This window comes from Balearica regulorum, chromosome 16 (assembly GCF_011004875.1).
Source record: "Balearica regulorum gibbericeps isolate bBalReg1 chromosome 16, bBalReg1.pri, whole genome shotgun sequence".
NCBI lineage: Eukaryota > Metazoa > Chordata > Aves > Gruiformes > Gruidae > Balearica > Balearica regulorum.
In genome coordinates, this window is record NC_046199.1 from 10,010,572 (window position 1) to 10,037,977 (window position 27,406).

General features: G+C 46.1%; 1 protein-coding gene across 1 annotated transcript; it reads left to right on the forward strand.

Moving 5' to 3' along the window:
* Nucleotides 1-23,250: 23,250 nt before the first annotated feature.
* On the forward strand, nucleotides 23,251-24,555 carry LOC142604184 (uncharacterized). The gene is made up of 4 exons (XM_075769038.1): nucleotides 23,251-23,425; nucleotides 23,526-23,585; nucleotides 23,780-24,124; nucleotides 24,479-24,555. Exons 1-4 carry the CDS (start codon nucleotides 23,251-23,253, stop codon nucleotides 24,553-24,555), a joined length of 657 nt encoding a protein of 218 aa, XP_075625153.1.
* Nucleotides 24,556-27,406: the final 2,851 nt, after the last annotated feature.

A 27,406-nucleotide genomic window follows, 5' to 3' on the forward strand; every position in this document is an offset into this window, starting at 1 on the left:
CCTGCCCTGTGTCTGAAGGTGACCAGGAACAGATGTTCCCAGCCTGGCACAAGGATGAAATCCTGCCGGCATGGAGGAGCATCTCCTGAGCCGGGTGTGTTTAAAGACTTAGCACCTATCACCTTCTTGACCTTGCCCATGTGCCTTTAAGACATCCTTCCTTTTGGAAAGCAGCTGAAATGTCTGAACATTAAACAGGTAAAAATACCTGGGCTGTTTTCAGCTCATCCTGTGAATTATTCCAGAGCTAGTTTGGCTCTTTTTCTGCAGATGAAGTTACTTGATGGTTTAACCATAACTTTTTCTTCTTAATGAAAATATTGCCTGCCTTGAACTCTTGTCATCCCTCTTCTCAAAGCAGGCAATATGCTGGGATGCTGCACCAGGATCCCAAGGGGGTCCCCGCTATTGCCCCTTGCTGCTGAGCCAGAATGCCCTGTAGGCAGCGGCGTTTGGCTGCTGAACGGCCCCCTCCCCTGTGTGGAGAACAGGGCAATTTCCAGCTGCTAGATGGCTGTGTTCTCGTGTGCTTAAAAGAAAATCACACATTTTGCAATCAGCCCTTGTTCTGTTGGTATCAAATAGCGAACCCCTTGAGATGTGCCATTTGGGAGAGAGACTGGACTTGCTGGGGCACTTCAGGCTCACACTAATTACCTGTCATTACAACCCAGTCACTCGCTGATTTTTAATTCGTTGGTGGCTGTGCTGGGCAGCGAGGCTGTCTCCTGGAGCAGACGGGCTGGGAATGGGTGATCAAGCTGCAATTCACTGCAGCTCCACTCCCCGAGTGGTTGCAAGGGGTTGCTCAAAGGAAATAAATTTATTTCAAAGTCCTCAGGAACTGGGGATGGGTGTAAGCTGCTGTGTTGGGGACCTCTGAGCTAGGTCTAAATTGAACTAATGCGTGTCATGCAGAGAAACTCTGCTCAGATGTTAGTTCAGAGCTGAAGAGTGCTGTAATGGCACTCATCTACTTGCCAGGGATGTGAGTTGAGGCACAGCATCCCATATGTGTGCTGCCTTGGGTTTTGGCTGGTGCACCAAGCTCAGAGCCGTGGTGCTGCTTGGGCAAATAATTCATGATGAAAAACTGTTGTGGATTTGGTCTCTTTCTATCATGTTCACAAATTACTCGCATACCAACTGGTTTCTGTTCTGCTGCTCAAAAGTAGTATTTCCTAGGAGAAATACATGTTGTCCTGAAAGTAGCCCACGACAGCTCCGGGGGTTCCACGCAGGAGGAGAGGTGGGAACAGAGCAAGGAAAGCCACTGCTGCCAAGCAGGGACCCATGTAAGAGCCCAGCTCCTGTAGGAGAATCACTGGGCTATAGTAAAGCTATTTGGTAGAAGTGTAAAGCAGTAGTCCAGCACTGATGTTAATTCTAGCTGATCTGTCAAATCTGCCTCTGTGAAATTAGGGACTCATAATTATATTTCTCATTGAGTTGGTTCCTCGGGTCTTAGCAGAGGACCAGGAAAAGACAATTGGGTTAGCTGGTCCCATAAAAATAAAATAATTTTATTTTTTAAAATATATATCTTTCTTTCCAAAACTTAATTATTATTCACTTGTTTTCTGATAAGGTTTTTGTTTGCTAGTTTAATGGTTTGCTAAAAAGTAGGTAAAACTATATAAAAACATGTAAGATACAGGTCCTGCCAAACTCCAGCAGCGCTTTGCATTGCTGCTGTTTCTCAGGAGTCCCCCAGCTCCGTGCTGCGGGGTGGCTGCATTACCTGTGGAAGCCTCGTCCCAGCAGCACCACGCTTGGGCCAGGTCCCACCTTGTGCCTTGGGTGCTCCTGGTCGGGTTTCACCCTTGCACCAGGGCTCGTGCTGGAGTTGCAGCCGTGCAAGGTCCCCATGGGGCTGCGTGGGACCCAGCGTGAGTCGGTTGTTCGCTGCTCTTGACGAAAAGTTATGACATGCACCTTGGTGTCAACAAGGCGACACTTTAATGCTGCTGCTGTCGGCTCGTCAGGCAGTGCCCACACACTGTGTCTAGAGACAGCTTGGAAGGAGAAGGTGAAGGAAAGCTGGGATGAAATGCCATGTGCTACTTGGTGCTATCAACAGTTGCTTGGGACTGAGATCTGCGAAGGGACTTGGGAGGGTTGGGCTGAAGGGGCAGCTCTGAGAAGTGCATGGCACATTGGTGACGTACTAATAATTATCTTTACACAGGGGTGAAAAAGTATCAGTTTTCACGGCCTAAATGTCTGGATCTGAGAATTCACGCTGCGTATTGCAGAAACCGTGCTGAGCTCATCTTGCTCTGAAATACTATCTCTGCATCTTAATCAGGAACAATATTAGAGTCCTGAACCCAGTAATAAAAGTCAGTCATAATCCAGGAGCAAACCTTTGCAATACACATTCGTGGCGGATGAGGAGACCTAAAGCTTTCGTTAGGTTTATTGTTGTTCTTGGAGAATGAGTTGAGCATTAAAAACTCTCTCCTTGGTGTCAGCTATGACCTAGACAATGCCAAGTATTTTATTTCGCTGTCGTTGCTGGTGGTACGTTCTCCCCCTGTAGCCATCAGCAGGTAGGCGCTAATTAAAGATGTGCCGGGGGTTCATCTGTTCTGATGCTGAGCAGGGATTGCAGAACAGGGGTTACAAACACTGATATTTGCTGCGATATAAAGTCCAAGGAGCAAATTCATCCCAATTAACTTCACACCTTTAACTAGGAGGATCAAGTGGTGTTACGCTTGTAGCAGAGCCTAGTGACAGAGGTGGTCTCAAAGGGAAACTCGGTCCATGTAAGACCTGGCGGTGCTTTTCCGCTCTGCTCCATATGGCCAGCAGTGAGTTAGATCAGCAGGAAACGAAGCTGGAGGGTGGAAAATAGTATCAGAAACTGAAAGGTGAAATAGTAGCATTAGACCCAGGTTTGTCTCTAAATATCGAAAATTAATAAAAGCAGAGGGACAGATGGTGTGACGACCCCTCTGCTCTGAGCTGATTAATATTGTCTTATTTTTCTTCCTGCTTTTGTCTGTCATGCTGACCCAGGTTTTGACACTTGAAAAGGAGCTCGATGCAGTGTCTGTCCTTCTCTTCCTTTGCACGGCGCTGAGCACGCAGAGCCTGGGCAGGCTGATGGTGTAGAGCAAAACCTGCAAATATTTTGGTGATCCTGAACCCAGCTATACTTGGGGATGCAGCTAAACCCAGTCAAAAGTAATTTCTGGTAAGTCAGGCATGGTTTACATTTTCTTGAGTATGGCAGTGTAAACTTTAGCAGTCATGTCTTTAAAAACAAACAAAAAAAATTAAGTGTTGGTATTAGTTGAGTGGGTACAAACCTGTGAAGGACTGCTTCCCGCAGGATCATAATGAAAAGCCTTATATACCAGCTGCTCAAAAATAAACATGACAGGAGAAATATGAAAAGTGATACACGGTGACTTCAGGGGTGAGCGGCAGCCCCTGTTGTGGCAGCTCGACATTAAGGTGAAGGATGGGCATGGGGTGGGCTGGATCCAGTGCTCCCCACCCTCCAGACTGCTGTTTGCTCCTGATAAAAGACTATTGTGTGACCTTGGCCCCTCTCAATGCGATATAAATCATTCCCACAGCTCTTGGTTCAGCTGCTGGTATTTCCAGAGCAGGATTCAGGCACAATTCTGCTGGCTAGTGAGCGTCCATGGAAGGTCCTGAGCTTCTTCACCCCCAAAGCCATGAGCTAGCACAGGCTTTTCCTGAATCACGTCTTCATGGGAAGTCTCCAGTCCGTCTGCAAGATTTTTTTCTTCCCGTCAACAAAGATGATTTTCCTTATGTACAGTGATGCGTTTGGGTTCCTTCCCTGTGAGTAATCAATCATGCATATGGATGATACTGTTTATAGAAAAATACATTCCTGGCTTGTCATTTTACTTCACTGTCACTCAGATGAACGTGGTCCTTATCTAACTGGGCAAGAAATCTGTAGGAATTTTGACTCAGCAAGAAGCAGAAAGCACATTTTCTAAACCAGATTCCCAGCTGATGCTGTTTCACTGGCAAAACAGGGATTCCACTTCATCTTCCTGTGAGGAAAGTGGAGACTCATTCACAGATCACAGATTCAGCTGGCCTCTGATTTTGTGTACCTCATTTTGCACATCCAATTTCAAGGCCCATTAAAATAGGCTCCTGTTTGCTTTGCTACACAGAAATGCTATAGTTATTCACAGAACAATAAATGACTGTCCCACAGGAGTTCTTGTAGTAACCTCCCACGTACAGACTCCCTGCGTGGTCCCACAGTAGCCAGACATTTCTGGGGACAAAGAGGACCCCAGCTGACTGTGGCTGACAGCTAAAGTAAATCACAGTGGCTGCATCACTGCACGGAGTGATGGTGGGTCCTGGTGAGTGAGAATTGTGGCTGCTGAAATCCCTAATTCTTTTTGTATTTTCTTTTTTTTTGTCTTCCCCCCCCCCCCTGCCGCTCAGTAACCTTGCAGTTCCTACTTCAACCTAACCCCCAAATGTGGCTCTTTGTTTTTGGAAAAGCCTATTTCAAAGCAATCTTTGTGAGGGTTACAATGGGGAAAATTAACGCTGTCTCAGCCAGATCCAATGCAGTGAGCTTGCTATTTGGATGAGCGCATTAGAACAAGGTAAATTGTTATGAATCGCCACAGTCTCTCCTTGTCAAAATTCCCCAGTGCTCACCCCCAGTTTTCAGGGACTCTCGCCCCCCTCCTGAGATTACAGCTCCTCTTTAGGAGGGTAAAGCTCAGCGCAGGCTCTCGGCTGTGCGCCCAGACCTGAGGATGATGATGGCGTTACCTTTCCAGCTTTACAAAATCTGGTAGAGCGGCCACGATGCCCCCACCATTTCTACCATCTCAGAGAAAAATCCCAGTCCTGAAAGCTCTCAAAGGTCAGGAGGAATTTATGCACAGCCACACACAAAGTCGTGCCTTTCCCCGCTGGCATTTCCAGGGGTCCCAGACCAGGCAGCATCCAGCCACTGCAAACAGCTGCACAGCGACAGCCCATCACATGCGGCGCGGCTCTGCACCCTCCAACACTGCTCTCCCATCTGCTCCCATCATTGCTTTCGTGGCCTAACATCAATACAGCAAAAGTGCTTTAAAAATAAATTGTCAGGAGGGAGAGTGCTCTGACCTGGATATTGATGGACTGCTGCCAGGAGGTGCTAGACTTGTCTTTCTGTGCTGCTCTGAAGGCTGCTCCTGGGCCAGGGGGCTGTGACTTTACATCTAGTCAGAATTAATTGGTTTCTCTTCTATACATTTATCGTGACAAATCCCAGCTCTTTCAAACCAGTGGCTGTTTTACTCCCAACCTCATTGGTATCCACATGAGGTACAACAAAGATCCTGTTATTGCATCAGGAGCCCCATTGTATTTTCTCATTGTCAGCGATGAAACCAGCTATTAAATAATTATTCATTGCTCACGATTTATTTTCTGCTTTATCCCCACCCAGTACCTAGCTTCCAGTTCCCTTCTGTCTCTGCAGATATACAAAACACGTGCCGTGGCTGACTAAACACAAAGGGAGAAACCTGATTTTGCAATGTTCAGTGCAAACAGGAATATGGTGGTGATGGAGTGGGAGTCTATAGCACAGGATGATAAATATTTCAGCAGAGGTTTGAAGATTGTTTTTCGACTCCACATGTGTCTCTGGGAGATTTTTTGGGGTTAAAATCTGAAAGGTGAGACAATTTTTCCTCTGTTCCCTCTGGTGCTATAGGGGGAGGTGGGAATGTGCCTCCTGGGAAGCCACAACCTGCCCCAGGTTGGTACCTTTGGGTAGAAGTCCCACCACGACTACAGCGACTCCTTGAGCAAACACAGCTAGTGCGTTTTGGGGCTTGGGCTGTAACAGCCCAGAATGTTGCAGAACAGTTTTATATTATTTTTAGAGGTTTGAAAACATTGTTCCCAAAACAATTTATCTCTCCTGTCTTCTGTCATAAATTGTGGAACAGAGGAAAGGGAAAATAGCAGAGGTTTGGTTAAATTGGCTTTTTTCAGTCTTAAAATAGTGTCAGCTTGATGCCTGATATTTTAGAAATTGGATTAGAAGCATCTATTTCATCCCACTGGAGAGGTGGGATTTAAGGCTTCCAACAACAGAAACACTGGATGCGCAAGAGCAGAGGTTTCTATCCCTAGCACCCTGGTATCTCATCCTACTATTTTAAGCAGCCTCAGCCAGATATATAAATATACTGCTACAAACAACAACAACAGAAAGAAAATGTTCCACCAAACGGGGAGAATTAAGAAAACAGGGTGGCAGCCCTTTCTGAAGAGCTCATGTTGATTTTGAAGAGTTGAATCCAAACAAAAGAGGGTTTGCTATATTCCTTTCCTTGAGAAATGTAGATATTTAATAGAAATATATCTCTGAAGCTGTTAAGTTTGGTATATTTTTAGGTCTGGGAGGAACAAGACAAACATTCTGTTTTCCTGAGATGTTGCCTTTGCAAGGAGAGATCACAAATATCCCACCTAGTTTTGTAACGTAGAGCCTAAGCAGCACCCTGCCGTGCTCTCCCCCGGGTGCTGGGGGATTTCATAACTTGCATTTTATGGGGGATTTTCACCAGACCCCGAAAGAGTGGCAGGCAAAGAGGACCGGTGCATCTGTAGCTTAATTCAGCAGAGCTTTTTTTTTCCTTCTGTGATCGTTTGTAACCCGAGGCACTCCGGGGCTCTTGAACTCAGCGGCTGGGGAAGTTAATCAGTGTAATTAGTGATAAATGAACCTGTTCCCTTCCCCTTAGCACGGGTGTGATGAGCATTAGGTAACCCTGGGAGCACTTGCCAAGAGGGGGGCTTGTTACTTGGCAGAGAGGAGGAAGAAAATATTGCTTGTAGTAACTAGGGCAACTTGGCTTCCCCAGGAAGAGGGAGAAAAAGCAATTAAAGATGTGAGTGCTGCATGGAATCGTTTGCATCATTAGCCTCATTGCAAATGAGGCAGCTATCTTGAGCTCCACAGCATGTCCCTGACCTGCTGTAATCACCGGGCAGCGCAGCCACCGTCCCGGCTCGTTGCAGGCTGAGCGGGTGGAAAGCATGGGTCTAAAATTGCCCATGCAGGAGTGAGGGAGAAAACTCTTGTGTTTTCTGAGACCCTTTTTCTTTCCCTTTGCTTCTTTCTGGATCTCTCTGAGATGTTGCACTACCCAGACACAACCCTGCTGTTGCATGAGGTTGTATCTTGTTTGCTATGGAGGAATATTCTCAATAAGCCATGCTTTTCCTAACCTTTACTCTCATGTTTCTGGATTTCTATCATATGATGCAAGAAACTATGGGTTAAAAAAACTCTAGTGGGCAGGGAACGGATGAGATACTTAGGAAGAGTGCAGAGGCATTTTTTTCCTTTCTTCAGGCTGCATCTTCCTTTTGTTCCCCTTTCAGTTGAGCTCACTTCACTTCTGTTGTTTGGAGCACATGCTTAGCTCTTTCCTGATCTCTCTGGGCTTGTTTTGGCTCTGGGTGTCATGCTTACTATTTGTTAATTGTGGGTTGGTTTGTTTTTGCTTTTCCTCCCAGCTACCTACCTGTTTCTTTAAATTGTTTACATTCATTTACCTGTTGGAGTGATGGATTTTTCTTACAGAAAAACACTAAGTGATAAAAGGTATTCCCTTCATTCTTTGAATTCATTTTTTCACTTGCCTTGTTGTTGTTAGGTGCCTATTATGTGAGTATTAATTCTTTCTCTACTGCTTGTCTTAGCTTTTACAAGGAGGTGAGTAGTTCTCTTGGGTTAAACTCATCTTAAATGCTTCCTTGATGCTACCTATGACCTTGGACCACTTTAGGGAGATAAAGTCTTAGTGTGGAGATTATGGGTGTGAACCAATGATTCTTCTTGAGAGGACAAGAAGCCTATTATCCAGCTTTTCAGGGATAAATTCACCACCTCATTTTGGGGAGGAACTGCTCTAGATCAGCACAGAGGTGTCTGTTGCAGGTACCTGGGCTTAGAGGACAGCAGCAGCTCCTCAGGGCTGTGTTGATATGGCACCATAAGGTTTTGTGTTGGGATGCTGTGGGAACACGCACCCCTCTGAGATGCACGCAAGGAAATGAGGTGTGTAAAAGGATCTGAAAAGCTGAATTGCTTTGCTTAGATTTCTAAGACTTGCACAGAAAAAAATATTTTTACTGATATTTTGGAGAATTTGAGGCTCCTTCTCATATTCTTTACCTGCTAAATCTTCCCCTTTTGTAAGATAACTGGATATCCAGAGCTCATGTGATGAAAAACCCTGATTATTATTTTTTTCTTTTCCCAATGTTTTTATCACAGCAGGAGCTGGGGTAAGAGGATATGTGTAACCTGCTTGCCTTCATCTTAATGACAGTAGCAATGACATGGGGAAGCTGGTCAGAGCAGCGTCACTGCTCTGTCCTTAATTTTCCTTGCGCAACTGATGGTGATTTAATAAATGAGGCACAGCCAAGACCTTTTGCTCCTCTTACACTCATCAAGCAATCATCGCCCCTGTCACGCTTTGGCTTCAAATCCCTCATTTGCATCTGGCTGACCTTGACTCTTCTCCAGGGACGGGAAGATGAAGAGGTGGAGTTGTAAAGGCTGGGGGCTGGCTTTTATGGGTGAATCATGAAATAGTGGCTGGTGCAGGCTCATGCATGGGAGGTGCTGTGGAAACATCATGTGCCGTGCCATGAAAGATGATAGCAAATGGATTAAACAGGAGATAAAAAGGGGGAGGGCACCTGGTTAGCTATTGTTGAAGAAAATGTGGAGAGAAAAAAAAAAAAAAGTAAAATATATGTTAGAGACTGTCATTAACTGCACTGCAGGTCCATGGCTCTTTTAATAATTGACTGTGTAGCGAATGCTAGAAATGATATAAAAAGTCCTTAAGTGAGTGAGGGCTTTTAGTGAATGGTTGGGTGAAACAAAGGAATATACTGATTCTGGCAGAACTTTTATTCTCATTTAAGCAAGATCCTTTTTCTGAGATAATAGCTGCATTGAATATACTGAAAAATCTTTTCCATTAGCTCTGGCAGGAACTGGATAAAGCTCTCATTTAGGTAAACTTTAATCCAACATGTGTCTGCATAGCAATAAGTTAAGTGGGAGCCATCAAACTGTTGTAGGAGTAAGCATGGTGCTTAGGGCTAAGATAACTAGCTCTCCTACAAGTAGGAAGACTTAATTAGGAGTGGACGAGCCATGAGTTTTAGCAGAGCAATTATAATTTATGCCAGCTCAAGGGCAACATTTAACTAAATTGAGCTAAGGGTCTGTCTTCATTGCAAGCTAAGCTTTAAACCAGACCTCTACTAAAGAGAACTTAGTAGTCCTGGGCTCCAGACAGACCTCTAGATCCAAGTTTTCCTGTGATTTGAGAAAGCTCAGTGCTTAAGCAGAATTTTTATGGCCTTGGTCTTGACTCTTGGGCTGTAAACACTCCTGTAAAATGAATGCCAAAGTTATAACTTCCACAGATTTCTAAGAGCTCCAACGGAGAAAGGTCCACTTGGATTTTGGGGACAGGATCTCAGAGCAGAACATTCTCAAGTGTTATTAAACTGCATTAAAACTCCTTTTTATGGGGGAATTAATTTCAAACACCAGTCTATCAACCTGACACTTTCTTCGAGAAGGAATAAACTTTACAAGGCATATTTAAAATAATTTCATTGACAGGTTTACGGCTGTGAGAACATTAATAAACTGAAACAGCTATTCACCATGCAGTAGCCACTAAGCAATTATGTTTTATCTGTAGGCAGCCTAATGAAACCAGCAGTTAACAACCTAATGAGAATTTAAACCAGCCCACTGCTCCATGGAGACATCCCTTTTCTGTCCCAGGTTACCCTGTACCCAGTATTTTCCAGAGAAGTTTAGTGCTGCTTGACATTCAGGTAAAAACTGCCTTGTTTTTGCAGAAGTTTTGATGTGCTTTTTCTGTGGTGGTGTTTCACATGTGTGTGCCCAGATTCTGCCATGTTGGGGTGAATAGCGTGGCACGGGAAAATCAGAGTGGTGGGATTTTGGTTTAGTGTTTCCCTCGGTGCCAGACAGCATATTCATACTACAAATAAGGCAGCGGAGAAATAGGGCAGCGGAGGGCTAAGGGATGTTGTTAATGAACAGGAGGTGGATGCAGAGCCCAAATGCTGACCCATGGAGGCCCACTGTGCCCTGGCTGCTCCCAAAAGAGACGTCTTTGGAAAGTGTCCACTTTTTTTTTTTTTGTACTGCTGGAGTGCTCGGAGCCTCTTTTCTTTTGTACAAGGCAGCCTGAAGGGTCATGCTGCTAACAAGCAAACTTGTACAGTCCTTCTCCAGCTCATCAGCGAGGAGAGGACAAAGTCATTAGCCATCTGTGCTGGGGTAATTAAGCAGCGCAGCCTGGCGGGCAGCCAGCGAGTGGGCAGGGAAGGGGGGGAGGCTGCAGGATGCTCAGGGCAGGGAGACTGATGGTGATTTTCTTGTCTGGGGCACAGCCTAGCACTGGCAAAGGGGCTCAGGATCGGAAGGGCTGGTTGTCTCCTCAAGTGCAGGTATTGCCCCATCCCTCCAAGCCACTCTGAACTCTGCTGTGGATGTCAAAGCTCCCAGGTGAGCTGATGGAGGTGCGCATGTGCAAAGAACGTGCTGGATAAAGGTGGTCCGATGACAAGCATGTAAAGCAGTCAGTGTTAAAGAATAGATATGCCAAGTAATTTTAGCACCTGTTTTGACCAGAGCAGGGTCAGAAGTTGAGGAGACATGGCCACGCAGTAGCAAACTGGGTTTGCAGACTGCAGCTCGTGCTGGTGTGTTTGTGCTCATCTCACCCTCCCTTGCAAAGGATCCTGAGCAGAGCTGCGCACACAGACCTTGGGGATGAGCTCAGGTTTTCCATTTTCCCCTCTCTTATTCAGTTGCTGATGGCGACAGCCTGGAAGGCATAGGTTTGCATCCTTCTCTGCCCCAGCTCAATGTGGATACCATACTAACTATATGAATATCTAAGCTTTTTTATCTGTATATTGATAAATCTTTAGATCAAAGATACTCTGAAAGTTGCTGGTTTGGTTCCATTTCTAGGTTGTTTTCAATATAGTTCTCCTCTGACAATTAATGTATTTTTTTTAGTTTCTTTGAACAGTCTGTCATTCTTTTTGATAGATAATGAATAGCGGCATCTATTTTACCTTCATTATACACATTATTATATGATGTCTAGCCTTTTTAGGTTCTTTCTTCTCCAAGTCCTAATCACTATGCTCCCTCCTATATGCTTTTAATTATTTCTATTGCTTATCGGTGGACTCTTCAGTTCTGCCACCCACGTTTTGAGCCAGGTGTCTGTGACTCACTGCACTGTGTGCTAGACATCAGGTCAGTCTAAAGAATAGCATTAGGATGCATTCAGCCATAGTTTCTCTTCCTCCTCCTGTTTACATGCTGATGTTTTGTTACAAACACTTGCTTTCTGAACCCTCTCTTGTGGCTTGATCCTTTTCTGGAATAATCAGAGTGATGTCAGGATTTAATCCCCTCTGAGGTCTGGCTTTTGAAGAGCCCCAGTTGCACTCGCCTACTCATCTCATCCTGTCCTTGATGGAAATATTAGGCTTTCATGGATAATTTTCCAAGCCTGTGCATGCTGGTACTATTTCCCAAGGAAGGTTTTTGAGTCTTTAAGGGTTTTCTGGTGTGGGAATGACAATCCTAATGCTTGATGGGGGTTGCAGTTGCCTGAGTTGTGAAACCTGCTGAAAAATGCTGTTTCTTTCCTTTCAGGTGACTGTTTTAATCAACAGATTATGAGCTTTTGGAATTTCTTTTCAAAGGGAATTTCAATGAGTCTCTGTTTTGGGTTTCAAAGGGGAATGGTGTTTTTTCACCATGTTTTCTTACAATCCAATTAGCTAACTGTCTTTGGTAATTAACCATAATGTATTTCAGGAGAACAGAATAACAACAGGACAATATCAAGTAGCAACAACTCTGTGAGAGTCTTGACTGAATTGGACCCACCTTTCCCAGGTGCAGGAAGCTGAACAGCCCCGTAACTCCCTGCCATCTCCTCTGAGCTCTGCCGTGCAGTGCCTTGAAATGCTGGGTGGGGGGGAAGCATCCTGTCGCTCTGCTCCAGCTTCACACGTGTACAGTCACCTGCAAACCCAAAGAGACCAGTGGGTGTTTCTGCCTGGGGCTCGTGGCCCTGGGCATTGCACACAGGATTTTTTATTTATTTATTTTTTTAAAGTTGGCTAGCCTGGCTGCCAGGGCACAGAACTCCCTGGCTGAGAGCCATTGGGCTTTCCTCTGCAAGAGGTGCTTGCATTTGTTCTTTCTTCACCTGGCTTTCCCCCTCGTCTGAGTGTCCCTTTGTGGGCAGGAAAGCATGGCAGGATTGCTAGAATGAAATGGGCATGTCCTTTGCTGTGATGTGCAGTGACTGGCATTTACATAGTTGATTAATCCCTTAGCTGCTGGGATTAAAAACTCCTTAAATTTTACAGCTGATGATCTGTTACCTATCTGGGACTGAGAACACACTGAGCTTCTGGGCTCTTCTTGAGTTAGCTGAACACGCTACTGCACATCTAAACTGTATGCAGCAGTACTAACTCGAGGCTTTGTCCTACTCATTACAAACACGAGTGGATAGCTGCTTATACTGGTCCTCACCACCACTGGAAGAGATACGTTAAAAGAATTGGGTGCCCCATAGGTATCTGGTTATGTGTTTTTCTCATAAATGTGGTTGGATAAGGTGTGAGGAACTCATTTCTTTAGAAGGATAGGAGAAACAGCTGATGCTCCCCATGATGAGCCTCCCTACCTAGCAGTCTGGCACAGATGTGCTTCTGAAGAGCTTTATAATTTGTCCTTATTATGTTCTATGTGTGATTTAATGAAAGACTTTTTAATGAAAGACCCTTTCTGTACTATAATTGAGCTCTTAATCTTATGTGAAAAGCAGAGCACAATCCCTTCAGAAATGGTGTTCGAGTAACAGCCCATTTGCATTTCCTGCACCATGGTGTCGCTCACAGGAGCCGTTCACTCTGTATTGAAGAGCAGACAATAAGCAGATTTCTTTGAGTCAAAAAAACACCAGTGATGCCATATGGAGTAGGTTTGAGCAGCAGACTATCTCAATTCACAACTGAGCAAGCAAGACCTTCCCTGGTACTGAAAAGCAGTAAGTGAGCTTTCCCTTAGTGAGCGCTTGAGTCTTCATGTAGCTTGGTGCTCAACAAATGGGACATGGAGATGACAGCTGTCAGCAAAATGAGTTACTCTGGTCAGGTAAAAGTTGGCAGGAGATAAAAGTGGAAAGTTCAAAACAACAAGATGCTGAAATAATTGTGAGAATGGCAGTGTGTTCAGTGAAACTCTCTCCTTCATCCTGAACCTTCAGAAAACATTTTTACAAAAATCCATAGATGTCCTGCTTTTGATCAATCTGATCTTCCTAAATAGTGTTTCACCATCAGGATTATGAGTTAAGAGAGTTTAAAGAAGAAGGCTGAGTTTTTTTCATTGGGACCTTAGTGCATTTTTTAATGTGCTGTTGGTTGGAGGGAGGCCAGAAGCCCCCACTCCAGGTTGATGAGACTCCATTGACCTAAATATTGATGGAAAACCTAATGGACTGGCCCCAACCCAAAGTCTGGATGGGACTATGTGAAGCACTTAACACTAGAAAATAAGTGAAACTTGACAGTGATCTGTAGTTTCCACTCCAAAAACCATGGGCAATGCAAATAGTGATGGGTTTGCTGTTTGCTCTGTGCAGAACTGATGGTCACAAGCAGCAGAGCCATGAGATGAATCTGCTACTGGTTTGTTGGGGCACAGAAAACTCTACAGGTCTACTGCTTTGCTCCACAGAACTGAATGTATTTTATTAGACAAATACCTGGAGCAGGAAGGATGAAGAGACAAGCCTTCCCCTGCCACTGGCCATCGGTGATGCTGTGCTCATTGCAAACACACGAGTTACATCTTGTTCAAGTGTATGAAGTCAATGCAGAGGATTCCAGGTTGAGCTCCAATCGGCTGTGTCATTTACCAGGCAAGTGAGGACTAAACTGCACCACATTTCCACAGCTGGAGATGAGTGGGTTGAATTGCATCCATTGACAAGATGAGAAATGTGTCATGTTTTGTCTTGCCCTGCACAGCAGATATCCTAAATTTAAAGTGGTGCTGTCTTCTCAGCTTCTGCTTCTTCCTCTGCCTCCTTGCACTGATGCACACCTCTGGTGAGAAGACCCATCCATTTCAGTCCTGTCACTTCATCTCTCCCACCCATGCTTCCCTTTGTACTAACCCACTCATCCCTGAGAAGACCTCCGTTACTGGAGTAATAGGCACTATTTGATCAGCCTTTGATGTAATGAGCAGTGGATTTTTGCAGTCAACATGGCAATTTAAACTGCTAAAAATAAAAGATCAATTCTCTCTTACCTGGAGAAGAAATTAAGCAAAAACCTTCTCATGTTATGAACCAAGTGTACGAGGCTGAAGAGGGTGAAGGGGGAGATGAGTTTGTCTCCTGAGAGGAGTAAATGTGTCAATTTAGCAAATTAGAGAGAATATGCTTGCACCTTTTAAGTAGTCAGGTACCAAAATAATGTCACTCAGCAGGTAGGGCTGGGGTGGGAATGGCTCACACTGCTAAGCAGAGCCATGGATTTTGACAGATCTGTTCATAGAAGAGCCTGTTTGCTAATGCCAGCTCCACGAAGCTGATGGTGATAGCTTTCTCCATTCCCTTTGCACCCCTGTGGCTGGGGTCCTTGCTGAGACCATCCTGCCACACGCTTACTGCCTGAGCCGTGGTACCCACATGGCTTGCACGATGCACCAGTGTCTGCGAGAGCTCGATCCTGCTGCAAAGCTGTGACAGGTTTGAGGGAATTTGATGAATTATTAAGCAGCATCAAAGGTCCTGTGAAGAAATAATTAGTGGCTGTGGTTATGCAAGGTGAAAGTGGAGGATTTCACGTATTTTGGCAGATAAGCAGGTGCCGCTGCAGAAGCTCCGATCCAGGGTGCAGCACCCGAGGACATCGTGCAGATGGGCAGGAGATCTCCTGTGGCATCTCGGTCCCGCCTGGCACAGCTTCCCATCCAAAATCAGCTCAGCCCCCATCCCCTCCCAATGCAAGGAACTGCTCTTTGTGCTTTCTGCCAGAAATAAGAGGAAATGGGGTGTGTGTGGGGGAACCCCAACCAAGAAATGCTGAGAGCAAGACCACAGTTCCAAAAGGATGCTGTGGAGGATGCTGGAGGCAGCACCGTGCCCGCACTCACCTATGCTCATGGGTGCTCACGCAGCACGAGCCACCCGGTGAGTCCCTTCCGCAACTGCACTCCTGATTATATTTAATTAATTAGCAGCAGGTTGAGATTCTGGAATCAGAATTGTGCCGGTGGAGGAACACGAAACAACATGTTCTCTTGGCGTTGGAGCTCCTCTAACAGTACCCGCGACTACATTTGCCAAGGTAACGGGGCGGGGGGGCGATGACTCAGAAGATGTGCAGGCAGCAGCTGACAGCACGGTGTCGGCTCCACAGAGGCTGAGCGCTCGGATTTGGTGCTCCCAAGCATGGGTCTCCTGTCCCTGCAGCACCTTTCTATCCAGGATCAGTGCAGAAAAGGGTGATGAGTCCCTGGGGATGTGGTGCCAAGAGGTGATGAGAAGAATTTCCCACATCAGCCCTTTCTCGCTGCGTTATTGCCTCCCCTTGCGAGATGATGTGCTGGGGTGTTTTCTCTTTTCTGCTCCTATACCATCGCACCCTGGAAAACTGAACCTAAAAAATATATTCTTGGGGTTTTGTTCTTTTCAATGACACTGACCTGTACATCAGGAACATCTCTGTAGCTTTCAGTGGGGTTTGTTAATATGTGAAACTTTGATACTTTTTTCTGCTTTTTGGCCCTAGTTTTGTGACTTGACAGGCACGTGCTTAAGTAAAAAAATGTGGTCGGTCCTGTCACCCTCTCAGGAGCTGCTCAAATACCTGGAGTTAAGCAGGTTTGTATTGTCCAGGTATCTACAGTTTTCATTTCAATGTAAAATAATTACCAAGACCAAGCTATTCTTTGGTTTCTGGTGCATCCTTATCCTTAGTTTGGTTAATTCCTGCTAGTCCCTTTCATGTCTCTGTAAATACTTTTTTAGGTTTGGGTTTGGGATGTGTTTTTGTTTGCTTTTTTTGTGTGTGTGTGTTTTTTTTTTTCTGAGGCTAAAACTAAGTGCTTGAAAGCATCAGAAAAAGGTCTGGGGATATTTAAAAGCCATCATGATGTTCTATGGCTCTGCCATCTCTCAGTTCTAGTTCCTTTCATTTTTTCAAATGATTTTTTTCTTTTTCTCTCTCTTTTTTTTTTTTTTTTGCTAACTGTGCTTATGCTGTCTCCCTGACAAGCTCACAAAAGAAACCCAAGAAACCAGCCAGCCAAGCAGATAAGGAAACAGATGTTGTAGAGTGCAAAGGTTAAATAAATACAGATAGCTAAGGAAAAATGCTTTGCAAAAACAGGTGAAAAGGAAGGTTTTTTGGAATGGAATTACAAGGAGGAAACAGTTTTCTGCAGATAAACCCCCACATCTTAGCGTCCAAAAAAATATCTCAATGAATTTTGGTAAATGCAAAGCCCTGCCGGGCCTGTGAACTTGCTGTGGGAGCACACACAGCATCTGCAGATCTGCAACCCTGCAAAACTATGCCTTGCACATTTGGTCCCTGATTTTCTCACCATTTTATGACCTCTGCCGCGTGAGGAATAATATGGAAATGCTCCAGTCTAGAACAGCATTTAACAAAGTGCTGTAAGTAAGACTTAGGTCTATCAGTCTAGCTGGCTGCCGACCTGGGAGTGTTGCTTTACTTTCTATTTCTGAGTAATTTAGTTTATTTCTAGTTTATTAGGAAAGAGACAAGTCTTTAATTAAAATGCAGTTAACTTCAGCCTCATTAGCCTGGATTGTGTTTCACTGTTCCTTGTAGGCAGAGATGAGACTTGTACTTATTTTATTAAAAATGCAAAATGCCACCAGGTGGTCACTCTCCAGTACAGGCAGTGACTTATGCTACAGCGTTTGTCACGGACGGCTGCAAAACCGTGACCCAGATCCATCCTAATGACTCCATCAGCCCAACCTGCCACCCCAAACGGGACTGGTGACAAGGCGCATCGCTAAATTCCTGGGTTTCCGTGTCCTCCTTGTAGCTTGGCCGTACACCCCAGCAATGCTGATCCCTCCTCGGGATGCAGAGCGCTGCACCCCTCTCCCTGCAGCATGGGAGGGATGCAGAGCTGGTCTCAGGTCTGCCCCCACTGAACTACAGTGCTTGATGGTTCTCATGTCATTTCATCGCGGCAATAAAAATTAATGAGCAATATAGCTCTCGTTCCTCAATTATTGAACTACGGCTGTGTTCTGAAACAGTGAAGTGCGTGTCTGGGCTGCTAAACCCATGCTAAAGGAAGAGTAACATTGCAGAGGTAAAATGTAAAGGGAGATTAAAACCACCTGTGTTTCCTATTTAAAGCCCTTCAAACATCAATTATGATTGTCCTGATAAAGACAGGGCAGCATTCAAACAGATGCTGAACATGGTTCCTCTAGTGCACCTCTAGATAAGATTACAAAGAAGTTATTGTTGTTCCTTGGTCGCAGCTGAAATCTAAATCTCAGTGAGTGCAGCTTGGAGGGTGAAACGTGTGCCGACGCTGGGGGCTGCAGTATGGGATTTGTTTTCAAAGAATCAGGAAATGCAGAAGCAGAGGTTCCTGAAAACAGTAACTCTACGTACAGCCAGCAACGAGGCATCTGACAAGGGATTTTGTATTCAAACACAGGGAGGGAAATCTAATCAGGGCTTGCTAATTTTCATGAAGTCAAACACTTGGGATTAACTTCAGACTCACATTTTCCTGGAATAATTCAAGAGAAACACTGTATATTTATACACAGACACTTGACTTTTCTGTTGTTTGATGAGACTACAATTTGTCTTCCTCTTGTGGTCACTGCAATCTTTCCTCTCCTGTATTTTGCATTCCTACCCCCAGGACTATTCATCTGTTATGCTTTGCATATTGTTGTTCTTCAAAGGAAAGCAAACAATGCTTGCTTAAGCAAGCCTACTTTGCAAGCAGATTTTATTTGGATGAGGTCCTGCATAAAACCAGAATCCAATCTCATCTCCATTGTCATATATCTCTGTTATTTTTTCCTCTCATCATTGCTTCTCCATTTCTTCTTCCTATGCACTTCTTGTTCTTCAGCAACATTGTTGAAAACTACATAGAATTCAGATATCGCTGCTTTTATATTTGTATCCGCTGTGATATGTTTCCTTATCTTAGCTAGATCTCTATTTAACATCTGGTTTTGCCTGGGCTGACAGATGTATTCTTTGAGCTGTAAATATTGTAAATCGGGGATATAGAAATTTTCTTACCCTGTGAATCTGATTAAGGTTCTTTTCTAATATCTTACTGAACATCTGAAGTCTTCCTTTATTCCGACAACCTCTAGAGCTGCTTTTGGCTAAGATAAAACAGAAAGCACTGTTTGGATTCACTCCCTTGTTGTGTTTCCATCTCATGCAGCAGCTGAGGTGGGATGTCTGCTTGGGTGGACAGCTTTTGCAGACAGGTCTGCAGATGGCCCCAACCCCCTGCACTGTTGCCTGCTGGTGTCCAGCTCAGACCACAGCAGACTGGATGTGCCACGTGGGACTTTGTCTTTACCATGGATTCTGACAAAGCTGGTGCCTTGCATTTTAGCTGAAGATGTGGTTCTGGCAGGATTTGAACTTTGCTTTCTGAGACCTGGAAGTTCAAGGCATTAAAACCCTAGGCAATTAAACCACGGCTCATCTGTGGGATTTGGGGTTGCTGCGGTGGCTCTCTCCTGTTGGTTGAAATACCCGATTGCTAATGGCCATATCCTGATGTGTTGGGCCAATGCAGGTGCTGACTGCAGGACCATAGACCACCACAAGCCAAGGACCTACCCAGCCTTCTCCTCTTGGGACACAGCAGCATGGTGATGGAGGTGGGCTTGTCAGGATCGAAGTGCTGATGATGGTTTCCAACACTAATTGTGGCCTCTCTGCTGCCTGATCAACCAGAAAACCCTCCCTAGGGGCACATTAGTGCCACAGCAGTGTTTCTCTGAGGACAGTGGGGATACGTAGCAGAAATGGAGCATGTGACTTGCAAAGCTGAGCATAGAGCTGGGAAGAGTGTGGTGATGTCTCTCCAGAGGGGTAGGGTCTTCAGCCACTGAGTGTGATGGGTTCAGGAGGTGGGGAAGCCCCTCCCTTATGTCAGCCTGAAGCGCAGATCTCAATGTCCTGCAGACCTCAGTGTCCCCACAGCAGAGGCTCTGCTGCAAAACTTTGTTTTGCTCATGAATATCCTAGCAAAATAAATTGGCTGGCCTGGTGCCTCTGTCCCTAATCCCAGGCAATGTCTGTGTCCCCAACTGCCCACACCATCCCTGGGACCACCAACATGGGGCTGCCCAAGAGGCCCCACCAGCTGCAGGCAGCAGTCAGGCTCCCTGTCTCACCATGGGTGGTGATCCTGCATATATCAGAGATGAAGAGCTTTGCATTAGCAAACCCCAGATGTTGCAGCGGTGACATTTTTGGGAGAAATGCACAGGGAAAGCAGAGCTGTGCATGGCCAGCTTCACATCTGCGCTGATATGAGCACCAGGGTGAGGCGGTGACTTGCTGAGCCTAATTTCCACCACTGGTGCTTGCACGGGCTGGGACAGTGAGTCAAGGAGCTGTGCATGTTTGCACACATGTGTGCAGGGACAGATGGGCATGTGGCATGGGAAGTCTGTTTGGTTCCTTGAGCAGAGTCCTGTATGTATGCTCCTTTTCATTACACAGCAGGTAAAAAATGAAGCAGCTGAGATGTATCTTGATCAGGGAGAGATCTGGAGGCAGGGTGAGAAACAAATGCACAGTTGGTTTGAACGATGCTTTGAAAGAGAGTAGAACTTGCTCTGCCTCTGAGAGCAAGTCTGTGAGAGACTGAAAGGGTTAATGTGTGTTAATGTCTCAAACATTGTGATGGAAAACAGTTATGGTCTGCATTGGGACAATAAACCACAAAGGACAAGTTGGTTAGTGTGGGACACGTTGGAGAATGCGCAGCTCTGTATTCTGATCACCACATACGGCCAAAGGTCTTACAGAGTTCGTTAAAGGAAGGGGCTCATGACCACCCAAAAGACCCCTTGAGACCACCCACCCTAATGGCGAAAGACCAAGAACATGCTGGAACAAGAAGCATATAGGTCCTCAAGGGGTGTGACTGGCACGATTGAGAGGGCTGTGAAAGACATGAGCCCAAGGAGCCTGTTGCACGTGCCCATCACCAGAGGATTGCTATGTCCGTCATCGTGGGATCCAAGGGTGGTGATAGCTTTCCCTCTCTATCTTCCTTTTCCCTCTTTTCCTCTCTTTCCTTTTCTTCTTATAAATGTTTCAATGAGAGGCCACACTGCCTACCATTACGCTTTCAAAGTTCAGGTTGCTTCTACCATAAATAAAATGTGTAATCGATCATTCGGTGTCATTTCACCTTAATTTAGCCTGAGGGAATTACAAAACTGCTACAGCTCCCTGAGTTATCCAGGTTGGGTCATGACACAAGTCCAATCTCTTTCTCTCTTTCTTTCTTTTGGTGCTGTGTTATTCCTCCGTGGCCAGGAGGCTGCAGGCATTTCAATTCTCTTCTTCAAGTCCTTGTTTCAAAAAGGGCCCAAAATACGTTTTCTTCTAAGACGCAGCAAACGGGAAGCGCACAATGCAGCCGTCTCTAAGCCTCTCTTCTCCTTTCTCAGGGAGAAAGGAATTCACCAAGCCCTAGAGCCTGACTCACTGTGTGAGCATGAATTAACCAGGAATGTTCGAGAATTATTCCTGAATAATTCATGAACCTGAATTAATCATGCATTTTCATGAATTATTCATGAATAACTCATGGAAATGCAAGGTTTATTCATGCTCCAAAAAACCCAAGGCTTTTTCTCTTCTGCTCTCTTTCCCTGTAAGAAACAGACCTGAAACAAGCTAAGGAAAAATGCCCTATATGTAGATGGAAAAATAACAGGAATACTATTACTGAAACAAAACAACCAGGAAAAAAGAAAGCAAAGTGTCTTTTTTTTTCTTTGCAGTGGGGACGGCAGGTGGGAGCTTTCTAAGCCAGACAAAGGAGACCTGACAAGGAACTGTGGTGAAGGGACAAGCCCAAGGCAAAGAAGTGTCCGGTCACCTCCTCTCCTGGAGCAGGCAGCTGGGATCTGGATAGACAGGAGACATTTTGCAAGACTCAACACCTGGAGCAGTGCTAACCAGGCAAGGACTGAGCTCTATTGCTATCAGGATTGTGATATCTTTCTCTCTCTTTCTTTCTCTCTGTGTTTGTGCATTTCTGTAGTTTTGTTGCATTCGTTAAGGCAAACGAGCAACTGGTAAGTGGGGCAGGAGGGAGCAGCAGCAGCAGCTATGAAGATCAGTGGTTTTTCTTTAAACGTTAAGGAAAGGGAAAACCCTCTAGAAAGCTTTTTGGGGTTGGGCTGTTTGCTGTTTGGAATATGGAGCTCTTTAAAACAGAGCTGTGTTTCTGGGAGGGAGAGGTCTCAGCTACATGTTTATCCCAGTTTCTTGGTCCGTAACCTTCCCTGTGCTCAGGAGAGGGCTGGATGCAGCCGCCTGCCGCAGAGCAACCAGCAGCAGGGAAGGGGATGTGGGGAGCGAGGCAGTTACCGCACAGTTAATTTGTGTGTGGTGCTTCCTTATAAGATTAAACCCTATAGCGTGTCTTGGCCGAGAGGAAAGGATTGGAGTGAGCCAGGTGTGAGGCTGTGCCGGCAGGGCAGGCTGGCAGGTTTGGGGAAAGTCATGGTTCCTGCAAGGAGCTTCGCTGTGGGTTATGATGATGTGGAGGGGGGAAGGAGAAAGTTTTCCAGGATGAACTGAACCTCCCAAGTGAGAGGAATCAAACCCAGGTTTGACCGTAATAGGGATGTAGAGGCAAAACAAAAGACTGCAATAAATTGGGTCATAGCTGCCTTTCCAACCAGCTTGTCCCTGCTGCACCTCTCCTCTCCCTGCTCCAGCTCCCTCCCATCAGCTTTGGACACTGTGGCCATTCTCCAAGTGTTGCCAGCACAAGGACTTAGCCCCAGTCCCCTTCTGCCAAATCCTGCTGCGGAGCAGAGCAGGACGGTCAGGGGTGATGCTCTGCCAGGGCCCTTAGGAGCTCTGGCAGGTGGTGTCTGCCTGGTTTTGTCCTCATCCATGATGTGTTGGTTGGACAGAAACCCTCCCTGAGCCTAGAAGCCCTTGGCTCCTCAGCTGCCCCTGTGGCTCTGGATGCTTTGAAAGTCACCACTAGCCTGGCTGTTGTTTGATCGCTGAGCACTCCTGTTTCTCCAGTGATTTAAACCTGCAGCTGCAAGAGGAGAAACAGGGTATCTCAGTGGGCAGAACAGTGGGCCAGGACTCAGGAGACCAGCTGCTTGCAGCTTTGCTACTTGGCTGCCTTAGATGTATTTTTCGCTGGTCTGTGCCTCAGTTTCCCCATGAGTGAAATAGAGGTAATTTGCTGCCCTCCTTATCAAAGCACTTTGACTTTTACTGGGGAAAACAGTACAGGCAAAGGAATGATCATTTCCTGGAATACACTTGGGTCTTTTTGAGTCTTTTCTCTGTACTGCCTTGATATTGTACGGATACAATCCTGTGTTGTAGCAAATTGTTGTAGACCATGGAAGTCAGTTGAGTTGTGCTGGTTCACACAGGCAGAGGAACCAGCCTGTTTCTGCTCAGGGGCTTATCCAGGGTCTGCTCAATGTGTCCTGCGTGAGAGCTGGTCTTGCCTCACCCCAGGTGACACGTGTCATGGCTGGAGTTGCGGTTTCTCTTCAAATTAAACTGGGGCACACACTAAAGGTGCACGGGGCTGTGCCCGTGTGAGTCCTAGGACAACCTCCTAGGGAAGGGGTTTAGGATGAGGCAAGCACAGAGGGGCAGGAGCGGGAAAGGAGAAATAACTGGTAGAATAGATGCAGGGACAAGTATTTTATACCTTTAGGCTGCACTGCCTCAGGTAGAGCATCATTTGCTAGTCTTCCCAACCACGGGAGAGCACAAAGCCATGCTGTGATGCTCCCCTCCCACTCCCTCTGCACCAGGTGGGCAGCCCTGATGTCAGCCAAGCTCTATGTCCTCATCAGTTGGCCCGATGGCAGCCGGGTGATCAACATCGAGAACATCAAGGAGCCCCGTAAGCCCTTCCACCTCTATGCGGTGGGCGAGCAGGTGCTGGCCCGCTGTCCTGGCTTCAGTGGGCTCTACTGGGGGATGGTGGAAGGCATAAGTGGTGAGTGACACCCCTCTGTCCTGGGCTTTGCAGTTTGGGGCTGCTCAGTAGCAGCCTTTAGAAAATGAATTCAGTACTGAAAAGTCCTCTCTTCCTACAGAGCATAAAGATATTTTAGAGAAGAAGCTGCTGGAAGATAGACAACTCCTGGAGAAGTTAAGTGAGTAGGATTTTTTTGAAGGTTGTACCTTTCTACCACCATTGGGCTTTTGGGGTGGGACGATGCTGATAACATTGTAGTCCTGTCATAAATTTCACAGCCCTACAATCAGAGTAAAAAGCACTGAGTGGGAGGAGGGAGATACACAACACTGATACTCCATTGCACATCTTGCGTATCCACCTTGCTTTCAGAAGAAGAACCGGCCGTCCACAGCTTGATGCCACCCCAGCCAAAAAAATCCAGGAAAACCTTCCCAAAATGGACCCCGGGGAATGCATCCAGGAAATACCATGGTGACAGGACTTACCCTGCCAAGCCACTGCTGAGGACGGCCGAGGCCAGCCTGCCCCATGACACTGGCAGCTCCTCCATCATCAAGGAGAGACGTGCCCTGGGCAACGCGGCAGGAAGCCCCCGCTCACTGGCAGGGCCCCCCCCCTCAGCTGGTGCCTTCACACCCCCATCCACGTTTATCACCATGGCCATGCCAGGGACTTCCCAGGGTGAAGAGGACAGGGCTGGTCCAGCTACCAGAGGTAACCGTGGCTGTAAATTAGGACGTTGGCTTTTAGCCCTCTTCTGCCTCATCCTGAGTGGCAGGCTGGGTTGGGGACCTTCAGAGTTGCCAGGAGACCTCTGCTTTGTTCCAGGACTGTGTGTGCTTTCTCCCAGGACTACTAAAGTTAGAGATGAAATTTTGTGGTCCCTTCTACCTGGGAGATCTCCAGGAGAGCTGTCTAAAGGGAGATGCCTGTGTGACAGCGTATGCTATCTGCTCTACCAGGCACCAGCTCTGTCTCCTGGGCTACCAGTTCTTTCCCCACAAGCCAAAAAACAATCTAGCCTGTCTGAATAACTGTGAAATACCCAAAAGCCTGTGTCTCAATTAGACAATGTCCAGAGATACATTGTCTCTGCTTACTTTGCCCACTATGTCTTTTGTGATGGGAACAGAAGCAGCCCTTGAGAATACTACCTTTTGTAATAACAAATTCGCTATTGTTCAATCCTGGAAAGCATGTCTGGATCACTCTGTTTATGCAAGGGAATAACGTGTTGCCATGCAATTTAGCAGGAGTGCTTAGATAATCTATTCTGGAGACAAAGGGATTCAGGACCTTTCCAACAGCTGGCTTGTTCAGCTTGTCTCCCATCCCTGCCTGTAGATTACGTTGCCCTGGCAATGAAGAGGAAGTCAGATGGCATCTTGTCCCAATGCCAGCAACACATCTGTCTGAACAGGTAACACTTGAAAACGCAGTGAGGACCCCGAGTGTTTCACACCATATATATTTATTTCATATTACGGGGTCTGTCCACTCTGTTTCCATACCCTGGTGGTGCTCACTTTGAACTGATGTTAACGTAGGCATAAACGTAAAGCGCAGAAGATAATGGGAGGTTGTGTGGGTACAGCTGTGGTGCAGAGCAATTGAGTCCCTTGTGCTCTGGAGTCCTGATCCCTTTGTGGGTCAAATGGGAGCTTCTCCAATATCTGTGTGCTGGGGCTTCCTCTGCATGCAAAGAGGGGTGCACAGGAGGTTGTCCACATGAAGAACCATGTGGTTCCAGGGTGGTGAAACACTGGAAGAGGTTGCCTAAAGGCATTGTATATGCCCCATCCCTGAAAACAATCAAGGTCAGGCTGGACGGGGCTCTGAGCAACCTGATTGTGTTGAAGATGTCACTGTTCATTGCAGGGGGGTTAGACGAGATGATCTTTAATGGTTCCTTCCAACCCAAATCATTCTATGATTCTAACCATTGCTATTTCCTCTCAGTCCATTTTATTCTTGCAAATGAAAACAGAATTGACTTTGCTTTGAATTCCAACATTTGAATTACAGATAATTCTCGTCAGGAATGAATATGAACATGAAGCTTCTTGTGGCAGTGCTTTTTAGCTTGCTTGTTTCTTCCAGCTGTGAAGAGCGAAAGCTTGATGCTTTGCAAGAGATGGATGATTTTGAGAGAGTTGAGAAAAATTTTGGTCCTGTTGAAATGGAAAGGTAATTAGCAAAACAAGACACTTGTTCTTAACTGTATTTTCCTCCTTGCTACAAGAAAGAGCAGTGAGACCACAGCTGGGTGACAAAATGGTGCAATTTTAGGAGTAAGAGCTGCTGAATCTCTACATAATCAGAGCCAGGTGTTTCTTTCTGATTGTAGGGCTTGGAGTTAGAGATGTAAGAAGGCTCTAAACTAGTACAGAAACCATAAAGCTCTTGCCTATAACAATCAAGATAACATCTATCATGTTTGAACATGGTTGTGTGTTGCTTGCTTTATCATCACTTACTTTGATGACTAGTATCTCCAGTGATGAAGTAGCTGCTAGGGACAGTTTTACTGCAAAGAAATGGTTGCCAAAAAATCGTGTTATAGTACTTGCATTGTCATTCCTGCTTGTCTGTTGTTTTGTACCACAAATATGTGCCTCCTGGGGCTTGCAGGACAGGGCTTATATCTTTCTTTAAAACTGAAAAGAAAATCCTGCACCAAACTCTCCATACATTGCATGACAAGGGGTTTGCGTGTGTGTGTTGATGGTTAAACTCTGAACATTTCTGAGCTACTTAAAAGTCCAGATCATGTCATTCCTCTCTCTTGCCTTGCTCCTCACCCAGGCATAGCTGAATGGGCTGGCACTCTGGCAGGGAAGTTGTCCTGTACCTGCTTGCAGGGGGCATGTAGGCACTGCTTGGGTGGAGCTGCTGCATCCTTTAGCAATATTCATGGTAAGGCTATGGTGTCTTGCCTCTATGCATGTTGCACTCTGGGTTTAATTTTTCAGAGCAGAGAAGATAGAGCAGCTGGAGAGGATGGTGTTGGACCTCCAACAGGATGTCCTCTCTCTGAAGAAGAAGGTGCAGAGGCTGGAATCCCTGTCCTTCCAGGAGGAACCCCATCGGCAGCCATGCGAGGTGGTGGAGCTCTTCAATGGCTACACCAAGGAACAGCTCAAAGAGACCATCCGGTTTGACCAGAAAATCAGCACTGCCTGCAAGACACTGCTCTACAAGCTCTTCACGTCTGACTACATCCAAAGCCACTCCATCACAGGGCGGAGGGGCAATACTTTCCGAGAGGCGAAGCCTATGATGGATGAACGCTGCATCAAAATCATTAGGGTGCTGTTGAAACAGAAATTTGGAGATCACCTCAGTGACACAGTGATCACGGAGAAGATACAAAACGTGCAGAAAGCCCTGAGGCAGAAGTTTAAGACAGAATGTCTCTGATGCATGGGGGACTTGATGTCTGTTCCTACCATGCTCATTGATGTACCTGAGCAACCTTCCCAGAAAAGACGAGTACCATCTGCTGCTGTTCAGCTGATTCCCCCTCGAAGGAGCCAACCCAAGTGAACCGCGTGCTAAACACAACACAAACTTTTTACTGCCAAACAAACTTCTGCCTGCATTAATTGAGCGGGAAGTTTGCCCAGCTTGGCTAGGTTTTTGCACATCTGCTAGCACTTTACAAGTTCCTTTCCATCCAGTCTGTGTGCAAACCTCACTGTGGGGTGCCTGTAACGATCTCTGGGCCTTTTTCATGGACATACTCAGAAGTTGGAGGGTTTCCGTTGGGTCCAGTACGGGTCAGTAAGTCAGCTTTGTTCCACCTTGCAGTGGGTTAGGGAGAAAGACTGGCTCTGGGGTAGGGAGTTCAGCTGCAGGTGGACTTTGTGTCACCCAACACGGCTTCTCTCTGCATGCCTGTGGTTGCTTCCTTCTGCCTGTGGGACAGTATTTGCTCTCTTTCCTCCCAGTGAATGTGTTTTACAATTTCTTGCAATAACAGAAAGGCAGACTCAT

Bases quoted from the DNA above. Each gene is read 5' to 3' on its own strand.
- LOC142604184 (XM_075769038.1), top strand. From the start codon at position 23,251: ATGTCAGCCAAGCTCTATGTCCTCATCAGTTGGCCCGATGGCAGCCGG. The intron at 23,586-23,779 runs GTGAGTAGGATT...CCTTGCTTTCAG, and splicing joins ACAACTCCTGGAGAAGTTAA to AAGAAGAACCGGCCGTCCAC. The intron at 24,125-24,478 runs GTAACCGTGGCT...TGTCTCAATTAG, and splicing joins GGCTGGTCCAGCTACCAGAG to ACAATGTCCAGAGATACATT.